Here is a 25115-nt window from a genome sequence, read left to right on the forward strand (position 1 = left end):
CCATATTTAGGGCGCTCGTGTAGGAGCAGCGACAGACGTCTGGCTATGGTACTCTCCGGAATTCTGGTTATTTCTTCCTGGCCAGAAAGAAAACATTAAGTGTTTATTGGAATAGCAACTTCAAGTCCTCCAGCATGGGACTTCATGGCTGAGAATCTGTCCTCCTACTTGCCACATATTTAAGCTAAAGCTTTTGCAATTCTAAAAAAAAGAAAGAAAGAAAGCCCACTCTGAAACTTTTGAGGATGTTAAGAAAAGGGGAAACGTGAGCAACCTTCACGTTCATTAGCACTCCACCACGCCTGCCAGCGAAGGCATGACATTCACTCCCGTGGGTGAAGTCTCCCTCACCCAAACCACATCCCAGACTGTTCTCTCAATCACTAAATATCACTCTTTCCGCAATACCGACTCCAGATAACAGAAAAGCTATAGGTGACGTCCATTCCTAAACCCGCCATGAGTGGTCAGCGACGCAGGAACGTGCCCTGTCCCCAATGCCGCACCCTCTGCAGTCGAGGGGAGGCCTCTCCAGGGAGGACAGGACCGCCAGCTCGGCCCCTCTGCTGCTCCCAGGGCAGCATGGACACTGCTCACACGTACAGGGCAAGGAGCTGGACACTTTCTACTCCCTGACTTTGCACGCAGGACAATCGAACCGACACACGGCCTCCAGATGGTTTCTCTTACAGCTGAGAAAAAAAACTTTCCAGACCTGAGGTCAGATTTCTAATTTCAAAACCACAGAATTCATTTAATTAACTGAAAACAAATCATGATTTTACTAGATCAAAAAATTGGTCACTGGGCTTCCCTGGTGGCGCAGTGGTTGAGAGTCCGCCTGCCGATGCAGGGGACACGGGTTCGTGCCCCGGTCCGGGAAGATCCCACATGCTGTGGGGCGGCTGGGCCCGTGAGCCATGGCCGCTGAGCCTGCGCATCCGGAGCCTGTGCTCCGCAACGGGAGAGGCCACAACAGTGAGAGGCCCGCGTACCACAAAAAAAAAAGAAAAAAAAAAAATTGGTCACTGACTGACCTTCAGGGAGTTAAAAATCCCATCAGTAAATGTCAAACATCACTTAAAATTAGACAGAGTTGAAGTTCCACCCTGAATCCATCAGATTTCTCCCCCTTTCTTTGCGCCCTTCCGGACACAAACTAGTAATCAATATAAAGAACCACAGAGTACATCTTACTTCATTATCATACGTAATCATAATAAACATAAGTTTGTTAAAGCAAATGATCCAAATGGATGAGAGTAAATCGTAGACATTGGCAGCTAGTACTTACAAATGAGATAAATATTGATTTAAAAATACAATTGTCAGGGGACTTCCCTGGTGGTCCAGTGGGTAAGACTCCATGCTCCCAATGCAGGGGGCCCGGGTTCGATCCCTGGTTGGGGAACTAGATCCTGCGTGCTGCAACTAAGAGTCCGCATGCCGCAACTAAGACCCGGCACAGGCCAAATAAATAAATAAATAAACAAACAAATACATCTTTTAAAAATAAATAAAAATAAATACAGTGTCAGTAAAAGTCTAAATGAAACTTTAAAATGTTTTAAAAATTTTGACACGGCAGCTCCCGCTCCTCTACCAGCTTCAGTTCCCAGGGCCTCCAGGGCCTGCCCTCAGCCTGCTTTCTCTGTGGTCCTCACAACTCTGGGATGTAGAAATGTTCACTCCACGTGTGGTAACTGGGCCACAGCTAGACGGTTAACTCCACAATTACTCATAATCTATCCAAGGAACCAGCCCAAAGATAATTTTTTTTTTTTTTTTTTGCGGTACGCGGGCCTCTCACTGTTGTGGCCGCTCCCGTTGTGGAGCACAGGCTCCGGACGCGCAGGCTCAGCAGCCATGGCTCACGGGCCCAGCCGCTCCGCGGCATGTGGGATCCTCCCGGACTGGGGCACGAACCCGTGTCCCCTGCATCGGCAGGCGGACTCTCAACCACTGAGCCACCAGGGAAGCCCCAAAGATAAATTTTTAATGGTACAATTCCCATATTTTTGGGCTGAAAACCTTCCTATCTTTAGCCATTAAAAATTTTAAAAATTTCACCTCAAACCACAACGAGATACCACCTGAAACCCACTAGGATGTTTAGAATCAAAAAGTCAAAGAACAGTAAGTGTAGTTGAGAACGTGGGAAAATTGGAAGCCTCATAAAGTGGCTGGTGGATATAAATGGTGCGGCTGCTTTGGAAAGCAGTCTGCCAGTTCCCCAAACGATCACAGACAGTCGCTGTACGACTCAGCAGTCCCACCCCCAGGGGTCTGTCCGAGACAAGTGGAAACGCATGTCCCCACAAAACCTGTACCTGAATGTTTACAGCAGCGACGTTCGCCAACAGCCCAAAGGTGGGACGTCCACCAGCTGACGAGTGGGGAACAAAAAGGAAAATAGTGCTGCGACGTCTAACAACGTGGATGAACCCCTAAAACACCACGCTAAGTGACAAGCCAGTCACAAAAAGCCACGTACGACTCTGCTCAGATGAAAGGGGTCTGTGGAAACAGGACCCAGGTCACGATTTGCTTAGAGCTGGGGGGCACTGAGGATGCTGGGGCTGCGAGGGCGACAGCTAAAGGGCATGGGGTTTCCGACGGGGAGGGATGAAGACGTTCTAAGACTGACCGGCGTGATGGCTCCGCGTTTCTGTGACTACGTTAAAAGCCACTGACTTGCACGCTTTACGTGGGTGACTGTACGGTTATATCCCAATAAAGCTGCCAGAAAGTTTCAGCTTATCCAGTGCTGCTCAGGAAAAAGCAGACAGACCCCAGCTTCCAGCTTCCAGTCACCCTGACTTTGGGGCAGCAGGACTGCAGACCAAGAGAGAGAAAGCCAGAGGAAGAAAAGGCTCCCGTGTGGCCAGCGGTTCTGGCTCTCAGAGCGCCGGCCGGTATCGTGGGGCCTGAGCTGGCGTAAGCAAAGCTCACGTCACCGCCCTCGCAGGTGGGAGACAGACGGAGCCGGGGGCTCGCGGATGCGCTCACCCCTCGGAAGGAAGGCAATGAGGGCTGGGGGAGGGCAGCCTCAGCTGCTGAAGCAGCAGGAGACGATGAGCCACAGACTCTGCCTGTGAAGAGCCACAGGCACCAGCAGAAGACGCCGTTTCAAAAATAACTAAACGTCACCTTCTTCCCCTAAGAATAAACCTTCAGTAACAACCAGGGGAGTCCACACAGGCCACACCAGGCCAGGTGTCACCGGCTGCACATCAACCCTGCGAGTCTGCCGAAAATACTGCAGAATACTTAGTAAAAAATAAACCAAATCAGCACACCGTAAAATCGGTGTGGACGGCCCCAAAACCCCAGACACACAAAACACGACACCTGAATCCCTAGCGTCAGAAGACGTTGCCATAGAGGGAAAAACTAAAAAGTCTCCTAACGAAAGCACGTTACCCAAGCTCACCCTCGCTTCCGTTCGGTCGACCGCACTTACCGGCACTGGTCCAAACACGGAAGCAGCCTCGCCGCCCAGGACCTGCCTTCCAGGAGGAGAGCCCGGCCAGCTCCAGGGTGGGGGCGTCTTCCCCAAGACCTGCCTTTTGTGCCACCAACAGAGGCCATCCGCCCCGGGACCTCACTGCCCGGCACCTCAAGTCTATACCACCCACAGACCCACAGCGAAAGTCACCCAACCACAGTGTGTCTCTCAGTCCAACTGTACAGGGCGGGCGGGGGAACGACAGACAAGATCAGTGACCAGGGATGGTGGGGCAGGGGCGGTAGGCCCAGGGAGACCCAGACTGGGCTCTGCATCTCGGATCTTGGCGACGGCGGCCCACGGGAGACACTGGGGAGAAGGGAGCAGGGCAGATGCACCTTCTCCAGCAGCCCCTCCCGGAGGAGGCCCCACAAAGTGCTTCATCTGGCAAACCCGCCCAGCCCGCTGACACCAGATACCAGAGCTTCAGAGACTTTCCAGGGACTGTGCATCTGATCCCTGGCAGCAGCCGTGTGAGAGCCTCTGCAGAAAATGGCCACAGACTCCAGGTACTTCTTCAACCTGGGCTTGCCTGGCAGCCTGCTTGATCAGCCAAACCCGGCAGAAGGTACACGTGTGAATTACAAGCCTAGGCCTCAGGGACCTCACAGCTGCCACCCCCGAGCGCATTCCCATCACCATGTGCACAAGGTCACGCCAGCTCGCTGGAGAGTGAGGTCCCACACGGAGAGAGGTTCCAGCTGGGGCCGCAGACATGTGAGCGAGGCCATCCTAGACAGTCGACTCAGCACTCAGACCAGAAGAACCTCCAAGCCAACACTCAGACATGCAGAAAATATTAAATATTTGCTCTTTTAAGTTATCAGGTTTGGGGGTGACGGGTTACTCAGCAAAGCTAACTGATACAGTTGTAGACGGCTAGGGTACTTAGAAATAGAATACAACTAACTTACGAAAAAATACATTGAGTTTTAACTTCTCCTGAAAGGTATGCATCAGTGAGTAGCACAATTTAAAAAGGACCCCATCCAACTCGGGATATACAACAGCAATCTGACTCTTTAATTTCTGGTAACTCTGCCAGGTCTATCAAAATACCAAACACGATGGTTCTATTCGGTTAAAAGAAACAACAATCTCAATTTATTAAAACTTCGACACGCTCTCTATATTCTGAACCTTTATAAAATGCTATCTCTGATTTAAAAGTGAATTTCTCAGAGAAGGATTACATCTTATTTATGACTCAACAATAAATGTGTGCTTTTTTTCCTTTTCTGGTCCTAGGTTTAGTTGATAAAGACCATTAAGCAGGCCAGAAAAAGATGCTCTAAAAGTAAACCCTAACTAATGCAATTCTTTTCTTTTCTCTTCTTCCTTCCTTTCTTTCAAAAAATCTGAACCTCTTTTAAGCCTAGACCATAGCAAATGTGTTTATCATAGGACGGCTACATGGTGGGAATTCTTCCAAACATTTGGCCGGAAGAGAGGTGGGAGCCCAGCTAATTCCCAGATCTTTAACCTGTTTCTCCAGGTGACTCATCCGAGTACAGTAAGATAGGGACCGAGAGCCAGTCCCCCCCTTCAGGGCTCAAAGGTGGCCTGTTCCCAACTCCCCGCCCTGCAAAGGCTGCTTCTTGCAACACAGGAGTGACCTGGGAAGGTGGACAGACAGGCCCTACCAGTTCCAGTTACCACTGCCCTGACGAAATGACATCTGGTTTCTTCCTCAAATAAGACCTAAAAGAAGCATTCAGGGTTCCCTGAGTTCAGACACTAGGAATCTAGGCACTAGATACCTGCCATCGAACACTCCAGGTGTACCCTGGGCTCCAAGCAGGAGGGCACCTCTACTCCTCAAGCCCCCCAGCTGGCCTCTCCCCTCCGCTCCCCGCCCCCGACCATGCTCACCTCCTTCCTCACCTCTGCCTTCTCACGCAAGGCATCCTGCGATCAGGCTCTGCGGGAGCCTCAAGGCCTCCGCTAGGCCTCTTCACGCCGGGCCCACAGCTCCTCGACCATCTTTCTATTTTCTGTGTAGCATCTGGACCTCTCCCCAAGCATAAATAAACCTCCTGCTAACGTTTAAGTTCATTCTCTCGTCTTTACTTTGTGACATTAAGAGCAGGGGATGCTTCCAAAGGTATTACTTTAAACCAATATAAAAATATTAGAAAAAAGAATGTATTCCTGCATTACTTATGAAAATAATTAATTTTTTAAAAGAACGTTCATTCTATCGCCATTTAGAAAATCAGAAAAGATGTTTTCAAACATTTGCTATATCCAACTGTCTTTGCCAACATTATCAGTGCAATGTATTATTAGAGAATTTTCACAATAAAAATGTTCCTACTGCTGACCTAGAAAGACAAGCCCTGTGCGAGCGCTGTGCCAGGCTCTTCGTGTGCTGAGTGCTCTGCCCTCACCCCAGCCACCCTGGGAAGCGGGGACCTGAGTCACCCTCACATTCAGACGAGGACACACTGCGAGGCTAAGGGGTCTCCCTCACCCAGAGGCTCAGCCACCAGGAGCTGGGTGGAGACAAGCTGGTTCCAGTCTGCACTGCGTGGCTCTCAGCCAGCCTCTCAAAAGAGAAGAATGTCAAGACCACATTACGTCAGAATTTTAAGTCAGGAGAACACCACTCCCCAAACTAAAAGGGGAAACGCAGACGGAGTTCCCAAGGATTTTATTACCAGCCCAGCCACTCATGGGCGACTTGATAAACAGGCAAAGTCTAACCAGCAAAATGGAGTTTGGTACATAATACCAAATATTACCCGACTTCTAGAAAACGCGAGGAACTAGGCCTCCAGGAATCTTGCTTCTTACCTCAACGTCAAACACCTCGACGGAGCTGTCCAGCAGCTGCACTCGGATGGGCGTCCTGGCCGCTGGCCACGCCGCTGCTGCCGAGGGGCCATGCCCAGGCTCGAGGGTGCTGACGCCCGCGGGGGTCTGGGCGCCTAGGCGTGTCCCTGGGGTCTGCAGGACGCGGTAGGTTCCTTCCAGCTCCCCCATTCTTCACCAGCTAAGAGTGAGGAATGCACTAAAACACACAAAAACCCCCCAAATTATCCCCAGTTATTTCGATATTAAAACAACGTAAGAAAATTGTCAGGTACACAAGAATTCTCTGCACTGTTTTTGCCCTTCTACGAGTCTTAACGTACATCAAAATTACGAGTTTAGAAAGATTATCTTCTCCTCATACCTCGACTGGCGAGCATACACAGCAACACGCCCCAACACCACTATCGCTGGGGTGCACGCAAGCTGGCAGTGCGTGAACTCATTTAACCCCCAGACCCTCTGAAGGAGCCGCAGCATCTCTGCCCACCGGCAGGGGAGGGGAGGCCCACAGCCGCCTGCCTCTCTTTCCCCAGACCACCCGGAGGCCCTGCACCTCCTCCCTCCACCAGCCCAGACATTCACGTGCTGACCACACACTCTGTGTGCTGGACAGCGCTTTTCAGCAAAGGGAAAGGGGTACACACAGCATGGTGCCAGCATGGGTCCCGGGTCCCACCTCTGCTGACATGGTGGGGAAAATGCCAAGCAAGGTGGATGAAGACAGCCAGGCTGTCTGCCCGCTTTGCACACCCTGGTTTTTCTAAGCTGTGTCACCAGGCTGGAGTGGGTGCCACCAGTGGTTCAGGAGGTAACTTCAGACTTGGTGCTGAGTGACAGCCTGGCACACATCACGGGGAGCACACACGTGCCACCCTTCCCAGCACCCGCCCTGTCCCGTCCTCATAATACCCTTGTGGTCACCACCACCCACGCCCTCCTCACCTATGACGACACCGAGGGTCTGCAAGGGTCAGAGAGCTGCCCCGGGAGGCGCTCGTGCCCTTTCAACCCTCCTCAACATGCCCGGGGAAGGGTCTCCAGTTCTTAGCTGTTAAGTTGAACAGAGCCAATCACGCCATTGTTTTTTAACAACCAAAGGACAGGCTCAGTGCCCGCTAGAATCTGGTCATACTGCCTTGCTTTTAGTCGTCCTTATTAATATAATTACCTTCTATTTATGGCCAATTCCCTTCTTAAATACGTGTATTTATGTATGAAAGTCAACTTAAAGAAACATACCTAATGGTTAAACACAGTATGGCAAACACAAATGTCAGATGTTTAATCAAGAAAGAATGCAGGGGCTTCCCTGGTGGCGCAGTGGTTGAGAGTCCGCCTGCCGATGCAGGGGACACGGGTTCATGCCCCGGTCCGGGAAGATCCCACATGCCGCGGAGCGGCTGGTCCCGTGAGCCATGGCCGCTGAGCGTGCGCGTCCAGAGCCTGTGCTCCACAACGGGAGAGGCCACAACAATGAGAGGCCCGTGTACCGCAAAAAAAAAAAGAATGCAGATGCGGTGAAAATCATTTTATTTTGCTTAATCATCTTCAAAAAGTCTTCTACTAATTTGCAGTAAATATTTTAGAGAATTAATCTCACAAAACTCCTAGTCCGTGCCCTTTCATGCCAACTTAATTGCTGAGTCCTGTGGCCTTTTCCTCTTTTTCGAGCTTATTTTGTTATCAAGATAAACCAACTCATGAACTTATTATCTCTTCAATTAAGATGGAAAAGCTTCTCAGTGACCCACTGGCAAGCAATTCCTACTTAAACCCTACTCAGCGAAGACCTTCCCAACAATCTGCATGAGAATTTCCGTGCATGTCTGGTTTATCAAACAAGCAAACAGAAAATGAGAAAGCTAAACCCCCGGGAAAGGTGAAATGTGCGTAGCATGAGGCGACGGGTCATTCTGCGAAATACAGCTCCCAACCCAGCCCATGCACAAACGGGCTGATCCCCGGGTGCTCGGACTGGCACGTAGATCCCCTGCGCCATACGTGTGGTTCAGGTCGGCAGTTACCCACCGTCTTCAGAATTCTCTCTCCAGGCTGCATGCCCCCGGGAGCGGTCACTAATTCTGTAAATATTTGCTAAGTATTTACTTAATTAACATCGCAGGCATCAAAGAACAGGCACCGTGTATGCCGCAGTCAGGAACCACACTTCAGCAAAGCCCTGTTTTCCTGCCACTGACTGATACTCAGCGTGAGGTATATGAAGCTCTGAGAGCCATAAATGCGAGCGTTTTCATGCCAGTCTCACAAACTTGAGTAGTTACTGCGGAAGAGAGGGGGTGTTAAGGAAGTCAAGCCCACCTCTCAGGTGCCCCAGGTGCGCACACAGGTGAGAGTAAAGCGTGGTCAGCTCATAGCACTCGCCCAACACCCGCCACCAAGAGGAGGTTCTCCTGAAACAAGCTACGGGATGTTTTACTTTGGGCACCAAAGTGATCCTTTCCCTTTTAAGTAAAGCTACAATTCTGAAAACATATATACAACCAAGATGTACTTTTAGGAGTCACTTCTGTTGTGTATTCCACTGTAAAATTCTCATTTATATTTCTTCATAATAATTTTAGATGGAAAAAAATTTCTTCAGGTTCTTTCTCTTTTACTTATTATAAGAAAGTCATGTCTAAACGCCTACTTTAAAAAAAAGAAAACAAACCAAACCAAGCAAGACTAACCTGCTTGAGGGGCACATCCGGGTGAGAAAACTGCAAGAACAGGCAAGGAGGTTATTCCTAGAACAGTCAAGGCAGTGGTCCCCTTGGTGGGAGGGGCCTGTCCCAGGGGCAGGGCACAGGGGAGGGGTCCTGGGTGTGGCCGGCACAGTTCCATCGCTTCACTGGACAGTGTCCACTTCATTCATTAATCTGTACATTTGATTAATGCAGTTTTTCTGTATCTGTGTTTATTTTATAATAAAAAATATATTTAAACCAACATACTTTTAATTTACCATTGTTTCATCTCTCATAAGAACAAAAGATATGTTAGACAGATGAAAAAAACAATTTTCTTGGCTCAAGGAATTCTAAAACATGGCTCTTGAGAGGAAGCCTTTGCAGGTTTGTACACCTTGTGAGCAGCATGCTTACATCCTAGTTATTTGCACCTGGTCAAAGTAAGACACCCACACAGCTTAGGTTGAGACTCCGGACCACGAGACGGCCTGATCCCAGAGGTTCATCTGAGGGAGACAAGTTCTCTTAATAGGAAGTGACCCCATGGGGCACCCTCCTGCTGATATTCCAAAGAAAGCTCTGTTTGCTATTACACAACGACAATGTGGCATTAAACCACCCATTTGATAATTACTCAGCGTTAAGTTTAAGAAAGTTTAGAAAGGAAGACACTTAATGGAAAACTGAATGTAACTGCTGTGCTGTGAATGTTAGTTAATAATCATGGTGTCATTTTAGAACGAGCAGCAGAAGGACCCCTCCTTGCAGGAGCGTGAAGCTGCTCATTCAACAGTCTTGCTACATACAGCCTGATTGCTTCCTGTAGTCTGACAATGGGAAAAAATCAAAGGGAAAAATGTATGTGCTGAATTTTCTTTACATAAATTAATAAACTAACAGAAATTACTTTGTTTTGCTCTGTGTGCTTATAAATAAACATTAAAAAGGCAAGAATAGGCAAACTGAACTAGACACACAGAGCACGTCCCGCAGTCCTGCAGGCTCTAAACATCAGGCATTAGCCCCTGCTCACTCCCCTGCTGCTGCCAGAGACCCTCTCCAGAAATCTGGAGGGAATCAGCAGTGTCAACAGGCAGGTGCCTACGAGGGACTCCAGTTCCCTTCTCCCTCCCAGGTGAACAAAATGATTCACAGTCTTCATTCCTAAAAATATTTCTGGTGGCTACATACAAATTTCCACCACTGATATCTAGTGTTACCTACTACAAACTCGGTTCCTATATATTCTCATTTAATAAAAAATTTAAAAACCAACTCGTGACATATAATTTCCACCTTGAAGTTGGAAAAATTCGGCTCAAAAGTCTGCCAAGGCTTTGTAACAAAGGTACCACTCGGGGGGTGGGGGGGACGGGGGGGAGACTGTGCACGTCTGGGGGCGGGGGCATATGAGAAATCTGTGAAACTTCCACTCAATTTTGCTGTGAACTTAAAATTGTTCTAAAAAGCAGGTCTATTAAAAAGAAAAAGAAGCTCTGCCACAGAACACATAATTCAGAAGTGACAAAGCCAGGACATGAGCCCAGCCCAGATCTGGCCCTCAAGTCGCCTCCCGCTCGGCTGGGAAATCAGCCTGTGGCTCCCCAGACAAGCGCAGTCCACTGTCCACTGTCCACAGCGGTGGAAGTTGCTGAAATTTTGGTCACACGTGGAAAAGATCGCTACATGCTTCTTTGATGAAAAGGTGAATAAAAGCAAGGTACAAAGAAGGCGCGTGGTGCACTACTGGTTAAAAGAGGAAGACGGTAAACACATGCATTTTTCAAACAACCACCCTGGAGGGTAAACCAAAACCTAAAGGAAAGAACTGCCTCTGGGGGCAGGGGCAGGGGGAGGGGGAGGCGCTGGCGCTGGGAGGGCAGCGCTGGGCTCTGCTTCCTGAGTCTACAGTGTTCAGTCATGTCGCATAGGGAACCTTGTCGATGTGCTTTTGCCACGTAACATAACCTGTTCCCAGAAGTAACACCAGGGGGTGACGGCCATGGGGGCCAAAATTCTGCCCACCGCAAGGTCTTTGTCAGGTAATTCCAATGTCTGCATCATCTCAGCTGTAGCCTGTCTTTTCTCTTGTGAGCTGGTATTTCCCTGGTTCTGTGTAGGCCAGGTAATTTTGGATTATACCTGGACATTTTAAACACTGTGTTATGAGCCTCTGGCCTTGTTTAAATCCCACAGGGAATATGGCACTTCTCTTTCAGCAGCACGGCCTTGCCGGGTTCAGGCCGCAGCCGTGGTCTCAGCATCAGCTCCACCTTCAGAGGCTCCATCCTCCCTGTGCACCATCACCCAGCTGACAGCCTGGCTCCCGGGCTGTGGTCGACCCCTTAGTTGAGTTCCCACAGCCTCTGGCAAGTGGCACAGGGTCGGCCCCATGCGTGTACAGCTCGGTGTCGAGCCCACAAGTTCACCGGCAACTGTGAGGGGTCACCTCCTGAGCTCCCCCCCCCCCGACCCCATAGCTCCCTGGCTTACTTCTCAGTCTTCCAGCCAGAGGACTGTGGCTTGTTCCCCTGCTCTGCCGTGCACGTCCTGGGACTGCACCCTTGCTGGGACCAGGCTGCGGGAAAGAGAGTAAAAAGCCCTTGGAGTTTTAGGTGTCTCAGGCCTGGCTGGAGAACAGGGAGAGAGAGGAGAAGAAATGGTGGCTTTCTCTCACTCCCTCTAGAGCCCAAACTGGGTGGCTCCCCCTGCAGCCCTCCCTATCTGCCCCTGGAGCCCACCTCCGGGTTTCGGACACCCTGAAGACGCTGGGGGCCGGGGGTGCTGGAGGGAGAACAGGAAGCTCAGTGCTCCTGCGGCAGGCACTTCAGACCCTGGCCTTTGTCTGCCCGCCGCCACTTCCTTGCCAGGGTCCTCAGGGCTGCTCCCGCAGCTGTCCAGCTTTGTGGCCACAGTCAGCGGGAGAGACAGGGTGGAGGAGGCTCATTCCTTCTTCCCACAAACGGAACTTGGCATCCATGCATTTAAAGCATGTTTGCAGAGGTCATCTTTGAGAGAGGGAAGAGGGCTGATTTTTATTTCTTTCTTTCCTGGCGCCTGTATCTCTTGAATTGCCTACCGTGATGAACGTGCGCTACTTCTGAAATCAGATGGCTCCCGGGCAGACGACGGCAGGGGTCACCTACAGCCGAGCCCGCTGCCTTCAAAGAGAGAGCCGGGGTAAGCACCCACATCTCCTCTAGGTGTTGCGCTTGTTCTTCCTTCTCAAATAGTGCAGTTAGAATAAAAACTAACATTTTAAAACACTCTCTTTAGATCAATTTAAGAAATTGATTTCTTGTTCCGACACTGAGACTTGTTCCCCCCACACTCAGCTTGTGTTAACTATTACCAAGGCAACTGGGGTCTGAACGACGCAGGAGGTAAAGTGAATCACGCCCAGTCACTTAAACGGCTGTAAAACAGCCAGCGCTGCTTCCTGCTTCCAGACACATCCCTGCCAGCCGCACGCAGGAGGAGGCGCCGTGCACCCTCACCCGCGTGCCTCCACGGTGTTGTGTGGCACCAAGCAACGGACCACAGGCTGCCCCTATGCCGGCAGTGTGACTCTAAAGCCATTCTGCCTCGTTTCTGGGCCCCTACCTGGCACCGGCCTGCCAAGGTCCTAAGAAAGGCCCTCAGTGAAGTGCGGCCATGATCACAGCCTTCTGGGAAATTCGAAAACATATTCAAATTGCAATCGACTAACACTGCTGCCCCTTCCACCCCACGTCTGTTTCTGTCCCTCCTTCCCTCCACGTCAGGCAGCTCAGGAGAGGACCCAGCTACCAGCACAAGGAGCCAGGGACACCCTTAGTTTGGGCTGAAGCGGAGACGTTTCAGGTGTTCACACTGAGGTGACCACCAGCCTCACAATGCAGCTATGGTTCCCGGAACACCACTGCCAGTCCCGTGCTTGCGTGCTGGAGGGTTATGGAACAAAGGTGCAGGGCCCAGGCCCTGCAGCAACATGAACAGACCCGATGGCACCTGGTGCTGGAAGCGTGTGGGCCCTGGGAAAGGAGCAAGGTTTGAAACTCGGGGAGCCAGACGCACATTTGTGGGAAAATCATCACCAGACTTGTCAAAATGCAAGCACAGCTCAGTACTCAGTAGTCAAAACTACACTTCTCGCCTGTCAGAAAAAAAAATTTATAATGTAGCAGTATAACTATAAATACACCATTGATTTTTTAACGTTTTTGAATGGAATTGTGCAAAACAGAATTTATCAGAGCTCCTGCTTTTCCGAGACATAGCTGTGCTAGAAACAGCAAGTGTGAAACCATGTTTTATACATCCTAACAATCAATAATAAGATTTCTGATCAGCCATGCTAGAGGAATCACTGAATTCTTTCTATTCTCTGTCATATGAAGAGACAACTAAAAAGTACATAGCCAAATGAAAAGTATTACAGAAGTGTGTCAGATAATTAACAAATATGCTATCTTTCTGGATTTAGTGATGCCTGTATCAATGGTCAGCTTTTTCAAATCTGTATCTTATTAACTTTTTCTCATTCTAAATAAATATCTGAAGATTAATTTTCAAATTGATTTTTATTTGTAACACTGTATTTTCTTAAAGAGGTATCCTCCCCCAAATTGGATAAGTCTCAGGCCCCATAAAAGTTGGCATCTGCCCTTGCCCCAGATGAAATTTGATTAGTTCAAACACTGATTGAGCACCTTGCCTCGGTATCAAGCAAATCTAAGTCCTTAAAGATACGGGAGCCTTTAAGAGGGAGGAAATCCCTCCCATGACAGTGGGAGAAGACAAAGAAGACAGTCTGTTAAAGGGCGGTAAGAGCCGTGTGGAAGTGAAGTAAGGGAGCTTCCAGGAATCTGGTAGGTGGAGAGGGAGGGAGACCTCAGCAAAAAGCGGGTGTCTGCGCATCTGGTCCTCACAACCCCCATTGCACACGTGCTGTCCCATCTCCGGTTTAAGGGACCCCACGTAGCAAGTACACAATGATCTAGAAGGGGAGACCACTGTGGACGTGGCCCTGACCACTGCCTGCCGCAGCAGTGGAAGGCAGGAGGCACGAGGTAACACCGAGGAAGGCAGCGCAGCTAGCCTGGCCAGGACGGCTCTCCGGGATGAAGCAGGAGCTGGGCCCTGCGGGGCGACAGGAGACCAGCTAGACAAGAGCAGCCTGTGCACAGGCAGGGGCTGCTGGGCAAGGCTGAGAGTGGCAGGGGCCCTTAGGATGCCCACGGTGGGCCGGGCTGTGGGGGTCCCGAGGGCCCACCTAAGAGGTCTGGGTGGAATCTCATACCTCCTTCTGTGCTGCAGCTGGGAGAGAGGGGATGAAGAAAGATTCGTCACTGCACCCGACAACGTCAGAGGGCCTTTCTGCTTTTGAATTTTAAAATGACTATAAACCAGAACACCAGCTTAGCAAGAAAACAGTCCTGTGACCCTAAAATAAAACTACTTACATCACTCCACCTTCCCTTCTGATCCTTGCCCACGTCCTCGCACATTTTTACATCCGTATAATTGCTGTGTACAAACTACTTCGCCTTTTTGGTTAAGACGTGTTTTTGAACATATTTCCATGGATCAAAATGGTTCAAATTTTGCTGGGAAGGAAGGATAGGAAGGAGATTGCCAGAGCATGTCTGCTGGCTGAGGAGTACTCTACCCCTCTGACATGCAGTGTTTATGTATCAAAGTTTGTTTTCAAAAACAAACTGGGATTCCAAAATCAAAATCTTTATCACATACGGCTAGCTGCTCTCCAAAAAGATTAGACGAATTTACAGAATCACCAGAAACCCACCAAACACCGGCCTCTATCATATTAAGCTTTGTGGACCCCCCTCACCTTTTTGGCACCCTGTTGCCAAGGTAAAACCTGGAATTGACACATATGCTACCGTGCAATCATGCTCTACACACGGGATCTCAGAGAGCACCACCAGAGTGACCTCGGCGCAACATCCAGCTTTACAGGGGGGTTTCCCTGCACCTAACGCCAAGCCGTGTGCAGGAAGCTCACGACCCACTGAGCAAATGAGGAGGTGGCAGGCTTATACGAAAGCGGGTGAAGAAAAAACAGGAACAAACCTGAAAGGGCAAAAGCAGCAGCAACAAACACCTGTTACCGTCTCAGGATAGAGGAGGTGCTGGTGTGACTAGAGGCAGGAGTGTTTGGAAAGGAGTAGAATTCCTTGGGGCCCAGGGGATTTAAAAGAGCTTGCATGGAATTACCCACGCATCCGCCTTTGCTTTGTCAATCCAGTGCATATCCTTCCCTCCAAGCAGGATAATTCTGCTTAAATACTGCGTACTTCTCTCTCTACTGTCTACTCAGATCATTCTTCCACCTGGGAATATAGCGGCTAACACTTGTCAAGCACTTACTGTGTCCCAGGCATCTAGCTAACAGCGTTTCCACTGATGTTTAATCCTCACAACAAGTCTATGAGACAGGTAAGCTGTAACCTCATTTACTGATAGGAAACCTGAGGCAGAGACAGATGAATGTATCATATAAACTTCCCTTTTGGGAAAGGATGCCCATGCATGTAAATGAGCCAGCAAACTCCTGCAGCTCCTGTCAGCGTCTGGTCCAAACAGCTCAGTGTGAACTGCTCACGGAGAACTGCAACAAAGCAGGAGCACCAGGGAAGCAGGGCCAGGGTGTGACCCTAAACCGGTCACCCCGCTCCTCTGCTTCCAGACGGGGCCTGGGCACGTCTCCTCTGCAGATTTTGAGAGAACCAAATAAAATAACGCGCGTGAAGCGCTTCACAACCCTTCCCAAAGAGCTACGTCTGTAGTGTACAGGAACTCATAAAAAACTTTCAAAAAACAGCAAATACAGACAATGAACATTAGATGTGGCCTACCAGCAAAGGTCACTCCATGCCTGCTGACCTCAAATGTCCTCTCCCATCTCTGTGGCAGGAGAAAACTGCACACTGTCCACACACAAGCAGCCCGCTGGTCCAACGCTCCTGACACCCATCAAGCACCTCCGCAGTCCTCCGCCGGAAGCGCCCTCACAGACGTGAGCAAAGGTACAGAGAAGAGCCACCCTGAGATGTAAATCTTCCCATCCTTTCACTGTGGACTGACATTACTTCCTTCAATGCACCTTGTGTGAATTTGTTTTTCACGGCAATTGCTGACCAGCACACGAAAGGCCACCAGAGGCTGCAGCCACCATAGTAAACGGAAACGGGGGCATATTCCAGCCCCAGCTTTCACCGTCTGCCTTTAGAAGTCTCCCCACTGTCTGAGGAGCCGTTCTACACTTCATGGAGTAAAAACATTAACACCTGAGCTTCCCTGGTGGCGCAATGGTTGAGAGTCCGCCTGCCGATGCAGGAGCCAGGGGTTCGTGCCCCGGTCCGGGAGGATCCCCCATGCCGCGGAGCGGCTGGACCCGTCAGCCATGGCCGCTGAGCCTGCGCATCCGGAGCCTGTGCTTCGCAACGGGAGAGGCCGCAACAGTGAGAGGCCCGCGTACCGCAAAAAAACCAAAAACCAAAACAAAAACATTAACACCTAATACCGATTCCCGGCGTTAAGATACAATCTAAGGAAAGGCCAAAAAGGGCGTGGTCTCAGGCGGCGCGAGCTTCCACCTGTGGCTCTGCCGGGGCCTCCGCGCGGGACCCTCCCGCCCACCCCGGGCCTCCAGCGGGCAGGTTCCTCACACACGGCCCTCCCCGCACGGGGCCTGCCGCCCTAAGTAAGGCCTTCTGAGCCCGGGTGTGGACTCCTCTGGCCTCCCGCCGTCCGGAGGCGCCCGCCCTGCCCTGGGCTTCGGCCCACGGCCTCCGCCGCCCACCCCCGAGGCGCAGCCCGGCCCCTGCCTGACCGGGGCCCCACTGCCCCGCGCGCTCACCAGCCGCCAAGCCCGCGCTGTCGCCTGCAGCGCCCTTCAAATCCCTCGTCTGCTCCGCCCGCTTGCGACCGCCCGTAGGCCGCCCCCGCGCCGCGCGCCCAGTCCCCACCCCCCGCCCAGGGCTCCGCCCCCGCCCCCGCGGACGCGCCGCCGATTGGCCTGCGGACTCTGGGGCGGGGCCTCCGCGGCCGCGGCCTAGAAGGGCGGCACAGAATTCTGATTGGTGAATGGACCGGAGGAGGCAGGGCGAGAGGGCAAGCGCGGAGTCCAATGCAATTCAGCAGCTATTCGGCTGGCAGGGCGGCGCGGGGTCTTGGGCGGGGCGCGGTTCCGGCTCGGGGAGGGGCGGAGCGCCGGCTCTGGGCGGGCGGGGCGTCGGCTCTGAGAGCAAGGTCCGGCTCGGAGGGCGGGGCGCGGTGCCGGCGCGGCCGTCTGCTGGCTCCCACCACCCCCGTCCCTGGCTGCCAGCCTTTCCGTTACCTGCTCCACCCACCAATTGCGATCCTCCTGGGGGCTACTGGTGTCGTGGCCTACGGGCGCCGATAGCCCCGTGAGGATGTGCTGAGGAGGAAACGGGCCGTGCTGGCGAGGCCCGAGGCCCTTCCAGGCTTCACGGTCCTCCTCTAGCCTCGTGGCCCCCACCCGGAAATGGAAACGTGACACCACGTCTGGAGCCCCCAGGCCCGCGACTAGCAGCAGCACACGCCCCTTCTTCGAAGAGGTTCAGTGAACTTCTACGCATCCTTCAAGACCCGGTTCAATTTGCCCTGGTCCTGGCCCCCGCCGCAGTCCCCGCGCCTCCCGGGGCAGGCCAGGAGCGCGCCCGCGAGCCCCCACGCGTCTGTCTAGGGAGTAAACCGAGGATGGACCGGGACCCATCTAGGAGGGTACTCCTAGGTTTCTGGCCACCGGATCAAGACCCCGACCCCTTACGTTTCCCAAAGGAAGCAGGAACAGCTGCTCCCCGCGGGGCAGCTTCGGATTCGAGACTCAGAAGGGCACTCCTGTCCCCAGTCGCTCCCTCCGAGCTTTTCCTCTAACTGGCCCCCAGCGACACCACCGGCAGCCCCGATATCAGAACCCAGGCGCTGTTCTCGCTGCTCCCAGGGTGGCACACACCCCTCGGCATGGAACCCCGACAGGTGAGCAGCGCCAGTGGGGACCCCGCAGGGGGGAAGCCTGGTCAGAGGCTGCGGGGTGTATGCTGGAGGGCCTGAGGCAGAGGTGCAGGACCTGGGGGAGGGAGGGACCTGGAAAGAAGGAACCAGAGACAGGGCTCTAGGCAGACACTGAGAAAGAAGTAAAGGGGCCCTGGGGTGGTCAGTGGAGTGGGCAGAGGGCCGGCCAGCCACCCAGATCAGGCTTACAGTCCAGGTTTTCAATATTTCTTCTCATAAGTTAGTAGTTGTTACTACAGTGAATGAGATCCTTCCCCACATTTTCTATTTAGTGGGCAGACATCACTGAACTCTCACTAGTGGTCATTTTTATCACTCACTTTAAGTAGATGATCAGATTCCCCTGTAACTATTTCCTTTCCAATCTTTATGGCTTGCTCTTTTGGGCTGGGATCACCAATACAGAGTTGTTGGGTACAGATGTTGGTGCAAATAATTCCTCCTGAATTTTAAAAAAATTTATTTACTTATTTTTGGCTGCATTGGGTCTTCGTTGCTGTGCGCAGGCTTTCTCTAGTTGCGGTGAGTGGGGGCTACTCTTCCTTGCGGTGCCGCGGGCTTCTCATTGCGGTGGCTTCTCGTTGCGGAGCACGGGCTCTAGGACACGTGGGCTTCAGTAGTTGTGGCTTGTGGGCTCTAGAGTACAGGCTCAGGAGTTGTGGCGCACGGGATTAGTTGCTCTGTGGCACGTGGGATCTTCCTGGACCAGGGTTCGAACCTGTGTCCCCCGCACTGGCAGGCGGATTCTTTACTGTGCCACCAGGGAAGCCCCCTCCGGATTTTTATACACAGAAAACGCAGGGCTTTCTCTGAATCTTTCCCAGAAAACCTTACACCTTTACCTCGTTAAGAGCCAATAATGAGAACTACTCACTTAATATCTAAACAATAGTGCTTTATTGGTAAAAGGTTAGTTTCAATGGATACAAAATTGCTGTGTAAAATAAGTTTTCAAAATACATTTTTATAGGTAAAGCTTATATCTTAGTAAAAGGGCAATTATCTATTAGCAAAAGTATTTAGATTCGGGCAGCAAAACAAAAGGGAATTTAAAAGTCTTACAGTGTAGGTCCACCCACACCCCCATAACCATTAGGTGGCAGCTAGCACTAAGTAGTAGTTTTACTATATAGAGCTTACACCTACTACTTTTCAAGTGCTGCCACATCCCACCCCTTTTTAAAAACAGCTTTTACTAGCATAGTTAATAAATGACATAATAACCCAAATAACTAGCCTTGCATGGAGGGGCCCTAAGGTCATGGAACACTTTTTCTTGGTAAAAACTTTGTACAATGTGCCTAAACCTATAGCTCTTGACCATTTGCAATTACCCAACAGTGAAAGGGCAAAGTCAGGAGAACACCCAGTGATTTTCTGTAGTACACCTTTGTAACTAATATATTTCAACCATCTCATTTTCTTTCCTGTCTGTTGAATACAAAACCCCCTCCTCGTCCTTGGAGTAATAAGCATTTTCTCCATTTTAACCCCTCTTGTTCTAGCAAAATGAGAAAACTGAACCAGCACCTGCTCCCTCCAGATCTTCTTTCATCTGTCACTTTTTGGAGACCAATTTCCCCACGTCAGCAGCAATGCTGGATAAAAGCCAACCCCAAGAGCATCGAGCGCCCCTTTGAGTGCACGACAGGGAGATCAGCTACAAGGACAGGGAAGGGCCAAGGCCACAGGGCACAGGAAACCAACCAGATGCGGCTTCAACTGGCGGCACCCGTCAGCTAGCCCACAGTGCAGACCTGAAATAGCCTTCATTCTCACACGATACATGGAAGGAAATGACAGTGGCTGAAAAAGGACTAGACAGCCTGCACACACAAAAAGATTACTGCTATTTGCCTGAAAACCATTCAGGAAAGCATCAGTTAAAGGGACGCCAAATCAGGAAAACCTGGCAGGCATTTTGGGCCCCACGGGGCTGAGGCCTCGGGGCCACCCACCCGAGGACCTTTATTTTCGCTGCTGAGGCACGTCTCTTATACCTGCAGTTAGAGAAAACACATTAAAGTGCAGTATAAAAATACAAAAAGGCTGGTTTCTGCACAGACCAACTGTTAATTTTCCTTAAAAAGTTATTTTTTAATTTAGTTGAATAAAAATAGTTCATTGAGTCTCATTGTGTAGGTAAGAATCTTAGTTGCAACATGAGAACTGCAGCTCATGTATACTTTGATTTTTCACGGCAAACTCTACAGAAAGTGGCTTGTGGCGAGTTCTCTGCATAGACCTAAGAATCCAAAGACTTGTTAAAAAATTCACCCCTAAAAGCCTGTTTTTAAAAAAGCTATTTAAGTATAAACGTGTATCTCACTGGGTAATTCTGTTTCATTTGGTAAACAGATAACTGTGCAGATGGACCAACAGTACTGAGTTATAGCAGCAGAACTGGTTTTAGGTGTTGTGCTCAAACAAAGCAAGACAGCTAACCAGGTGCCATGACTTGGTGAGAAATGGCCTTGTACCAGGGCAGCTCTCATCTTTCTGTGTCACTAGGTCCATGTCTCTGCTACTCAGGAACATTCTGGGAAATCTGAATGTTCTAGAAATAAATCATGATTAGTCGGCTAGGCCAGCCAAATCAAATTCAACTATTAACTATACATGCTGACTGGTCCCTGGGAATCAATTCTAACATTAGTGGTCAGTTAAGGTGGACAAAAAATGGAAATGGAAAGTTAACCTCACAAAATGTAAAGTATAACATAATGAAATATAAATGTTAAAGTACTTCATACAAAACAACATCAAAAGTTTTTAAAAAATTAAATTCTCAGGCACAGGTACTGTAAAATGTGGATAGGCACCCCTCCAACAGTCTTGAAAACACGCAGCTGTGTTACTTGTCAGAATGTTATCTTGCAAAGTGTTTTCTGGAAAAACAAAACACAACACATTTAAATGGGAGTGATGCAATGCCTGCTGCTTGGACCACTGGTAGCATTATTTTCCTGTGTAACAACAAACGGCACAAACTGAGCAGAAGGTGGGTTCTGAGGACCACAGTTGACTAAGATCAAAACGTCACTTATGAAGCTCTTGGAAATCAGGAGTACTGCAAAACTGAAAAGTATACAGAAATGCAGATTAATTTTATGTATCAAGAGTAGAATTCTCGTAATTCCATAAAGTTTTAAAAAGAGAAGCAGCAAGATCAGAGAGTGAGCTAACATCTATTGCTCCCTCCTGCCTCAAATGAGCCCCACCCCTCAGGAGTCCGTTTCTCTGCCATCATTTCCCATCAGGCAGCAAACCTGCCCAGGCAGGACTGCCCTGTGCGGCCAGGAGGTCCATCAGTTGACAAGTGACGTGACCACAGGCAGGTAATTTTAAACCCTTGCACAGCGTCCATGTCCTCACTGGGCAAGTGCGAACTCAGCACGTGCCCTCAGGACCTTCCTAAGGTTTCAACGTGATGACAAAAGAAAAGCAACCAACTCTGACCCAGGTGGGGTTCTCTGGATGCTCCCTTTAAAAGCAACTGGTTACACTGTACATGTGTATCTGTGTCTTTCTGTGCATGTATTTCACAACTAAAACCTTTCCCAATAAGCCGCAAAGGGGCAGGGGCTTTGTTTTGGTGACCAATGCCCCCAGCCTGCCCGCCCCGCCCCATGTCCTTCATCACCTGTCCGTGTTGTGGAAGACTTCTGACAGGTGCCCGACCTCCGGGCCCCTTACCTCCCATCTCATTGGTCCTGCAATGTGTCAGCTCAGCCTGCAGTCACTCAGGCCGTCCCATCGCCTCCTGAGGGACTGCATCGACGCTCACATGCCCTACAATCAGGTCCATATCCCAGCTCTGTGCCAGCTCGAACTCCGACTGGCCCCACTCCGCTCTTCCACGGAGCAGGCTTGCCTCCGCCCCCACCCATGTAACTCTTCATTCTCTGGTCTTCATGTGACTTCACCTCTCCCTCCTTCCTCTTGGAGGTATGGAAGCAGCCACTGGACAGCTCTGAGTGTCCCCCTGTCCACAGGGTACAGGGGAGCGGACATTTGCCTTTTCCTAGTCTCCCTTCAAGCAGGGAGGCCAGCATACACCCGGCCACACAGCCACACGAGCCACTGATCCCCAGCGGCTGGAGCAGAGCTGTGGTGAGGAGCAGCAAGGTCACACTTGCCTGCCTGGCATACTTCTCCCTCCCTTGACCCCATCTCTACTTTTAGTTGGCCTAAGCTGTTCCAGTAACACTTTGAAGAGATGTTTTCAGCTTTAATAAATTTCAAACTGTACGACCAATAAAAGCTACTTTAATATACAGTTTTCTTCTACTGCTGTGAGACAATAAAAATAGATCCTGGTCTCTGCCCCCAGCCCTGGCACACAGCCCCTAAAACCCTTTCATTTGCTAAGTGGTCAGAGCACCAGGTGCACCTCTTGTCCTGATACTTGGTCCTTGACCTCTGTTCCTGACACAGGGCTCCTGAAACCCATGTACCTTCCCTGATTTTGTGCTAATAAGGGAACTCTGTGGGTTGGTCACCAGAAAGACCAAGCCATGATGAGAAGCTTGTCATTTCCAGCCCTGTCCCCCACCCTCCAGAAAGGGGAGAGAAGCAGGAAATGGAGTTAATGACTGAGCATACCTATTCGAGGAAGCCTCCTTTAAAATCCCCAAAGCAAGGGTCTGGAGAGCTTCTGGGTTGGTGAATCCATCCAAACCGGGAAGGTGATACACCCAAACTCCTCAGGGACAGAGGCTCCTGCACTAGGGACTCTCTCGGACCTCACTCGCCCTGTGGGTTTCTGCATGTGGCTATTCACATCTGTTCTTTGTTACATCCTTTAATAAATGTGACCTAGTAAGCAAAACGTTTCTCTGAGTTCTGTGAGCCGCTCTAGCAAATTACTGAACCCACGGTGGGGTGGGCATCTCTGATCTCTAGGCGGTCAGTCAGAAGCACTGGTGACAACCTGGATTTTGGACTGGCATCTAAATTGTGGGACTGAGCCCTCGACCTGTGGGGTCTGACAGCATCTCCAGGTAGATGGTGTCAGAACTGAGACTGCAGGACCCCCAGCTGGTGTTGTGGAGCGCTGCTCAGCGCAGGGGAACCTCCACACATTTGGTCACCAGGAGTGAGGGCACTCTGCGTGGAAGGAGACATACAGGAAAGGAGCACACAGCAGGGAAGAACAGTGTTCTTCCCTACATAGGAAGGGGAAATAGTTTTTCCATTACAATTGTTACTCACACTTATAAGCTTAGAAAACACGAGAACCCTTTACGGAACAGGAAGCGTGGAGCAGCTTCCGTTTTGAGGGGCAACCTCTATCCTTTTGGGTGGACACGCGCCTGCTCTCCAGGCCTGGTCGTTACCTCACACGTGGTGCCCGTGGACCGTGCTGTCGCCATCCCCACCCTGCATCTGCAGCTGCATCTGCGCCTGCATCCGGGCAATCATCTCCTGCATACGGCGGAGCTGCGGACACGAGATGGACACATCATTGGTTCTCGGGCTCTACTGTCCCCAAGCAGGCTTTACGGGGGTCCTGTGATTGCTAGTACTTCAACATCTGTGCTCTCCCAAAACATGACCATGAGTTAACATACAAAAAACTCTTACAAACCAGTAAAAGGACCAATGGCTCAACAGAAAACTGAGCAAACGATAATAGGCAATTCAAATAAAAAATAAAAATTATCAAGAAACAGAAGAAATAAGAAAGACAACATGAGACAGTTTTTGATCTAAAAAGGTAGGAAGGAGTTGCCACTACCCAGTGGGGAATGTGCACTAAAGGGGAGTGACGGGCCCAGCTACTTTGGGTGATTCAAATGGTGAATCTTCACCCTCCTGCATCCCCATCACTTTTTTTTAAAATTTGTTTCATTTATTCTATTTTATTTTTTCTTGCTATTTCTTTTTTAAACATCTTTATTGGAGTGTAATTGCTTTACAATGTTATGTTAGTTTCTGCTTTACAACAAAGTGAATCAGCTATGCATATACATATATCCCCATATCCCCACCCTCTTGCATCTCCCTCACACCCTCCCTATCCCACCCCTCTAGGTGTTACAACAAAGCACCAAGCTGATCTCTCTGCGCTACGCGTCTGCTTCCCACTAGCTATCGGTTTTACATTTGTTAAGGCATATATGTACATGCCACTCCTACACTTTGTCCCAGCTTACCTTTCCCCCTCCCCATGTTCTCAAGTCCATTCTCTAGTAGGTCTGTGTCTTTATTCCTGTCCTGCCCCTAGGTTCTTCATAACCATTTTTTTTTTTTAGATTCCATATATATGTGTTGGCATATGGTATTTGTTTTTCTCTTTCTGACTTCACTCTGTATGACAGACTCTAGGTCCGTCCACCTCACTACAAATAACTCCATTTCGTTTTTTTTATGGCTGAGTAATATTCCATTGTATGTATGTGCCACATCTTCTTTATCCATTCATCTGTCGATGGACACTTAGGTTGCTTCCATGTCCTGGCTATTGTAAATAGATGAGAATTACTACTCCAGATTTCTTTTGATTTCCATTTGCATGGAGTATCTTTTTCCACCCCTTCACTTTCAGTCTGTATGTGTCCCTAGGTCTGAAGTGGGTCTCTTGTACACAGCATATATACGGATCTTGTTTTTGTATCCATTCAGCCAGTCTATGTCTTCTGGTAGGAGCATTTCATCCATTGACATTTAAGGTAATTATCGATATGTCTGTTCCTATTACCATTTTCTTAATTGTTTTGGGTTTGTTATTGTACGTCTTTTCCTTCTCTTGTGTTTCCTGCCTAGAGAAGTTCCTTTGGCATTTTGTTGTTGTTGTTGTTTTTTAGCATTTGTTGTAAAGCTGGTTTGATGGTGAACTCTCTTAGCTTTTGCTTGTCAGTAAAGGGTTTAATTTTTCTGTCGAATCTGAATGAGATCCTTGCTGGGTAATCTTGGTTGTAGGTTTTTCCCTTTCATCACTTTCAACATGTCTTGTCACTCCCTTCTGGCTTGCAGAGTTTCTGCTGAATGATCTGCTGTTAACCTTATGGGGATTCCCTTGTATGTTATTTGTTGTTTTTCCCTTGCTGCTTTTA

General features: G+C 50.0%; 2 protein-coding genes across 22 annotated transcripts in view; both read right to left on the reverse strand.

Moving 5' to 3' along the window:
• FARP2 (FERM, ARH/RhoGEF and pleckstrin domain protein 2) overlaps positions 1-16986 on the reverse strand; it is a 92794-nt gene extending 75808 nt beyond the window's left edge. For 7 of the 11 annotated variants that reach the window (XM_032638625.1, XM_032638624.1, XM_032638623.1 and 4 more), the window contains exons 1-2: positions 16880-16986; positions 6305-6521 (exon numbers count right to left, since the gene is read on the reverse strand). In XM_032638625.1, coding sequence (XP_032494516.1) covers positions 6305-6493 — 189 coding nt within the window. In that variant the 5' untranslated portion in view covers positions 6494-6521; positions 16880-16986. Of the gene's footprint in view, positions 1-6304; positions 6522-9015; positions 9122-11508; positions 11594-11756; positions 11833-15875; positions 16218-16879 lie in introns of those variants that run through there. The other 4 variants (XM_032638619.1, XM_032638620.1, XM_032638621.1 and 1 more) reach the window with 4 other exon arrangements.
• A 1945-nt stretch (positions 16987-18931) lies between these two features.
• Positions 18932-25115, reverse strand: part of SEPTIN2 (septin 2) — a 34011-nt gene continuing 27827 nt past the window's right edge. For 5 of the 11 annotated variants that reach the window (XM_032637050.1, XM_032637047.1, XM_032637056.1 and 2 more), the window contains 2 exons: positions 23397-23499; positions 18932-20945 (listed from right to left, as the gene is read on the reverse strand). In XM_032637050.1, the coding sequence (XP_032492941.1) occupies positions 23398-23499 (102 nt within the window). In that variant the 3' untranslated portion in view covers positions 18932-20945; position 23397. Of the gene's footprint in view, positions 23500-25115 lie in introns of all 11 variants that reach the window. The other 6 variants (XM_032637049.1, XM_032637057.1, XR_004350674.1 and 3 more) reach the window with 5 other exon arrangements.

The sequence above is a fragment of the Phocoena sinus genome, chromosome 7, assembly GCF_008692025.1.
Source record: "Phocoena sinus isolate mPhoSin1 chromosome 7, mPhoSin1.pri, whole genome shotgun sequence".
In the NCBI taxonomy this organism is placed as follows: domain Eukaryota; kingdom Metazoa; phylum Chordata; class Mammalia; order Artiodactyla; family Phocoenidae; genus Phocoena; species Phocoena sinus.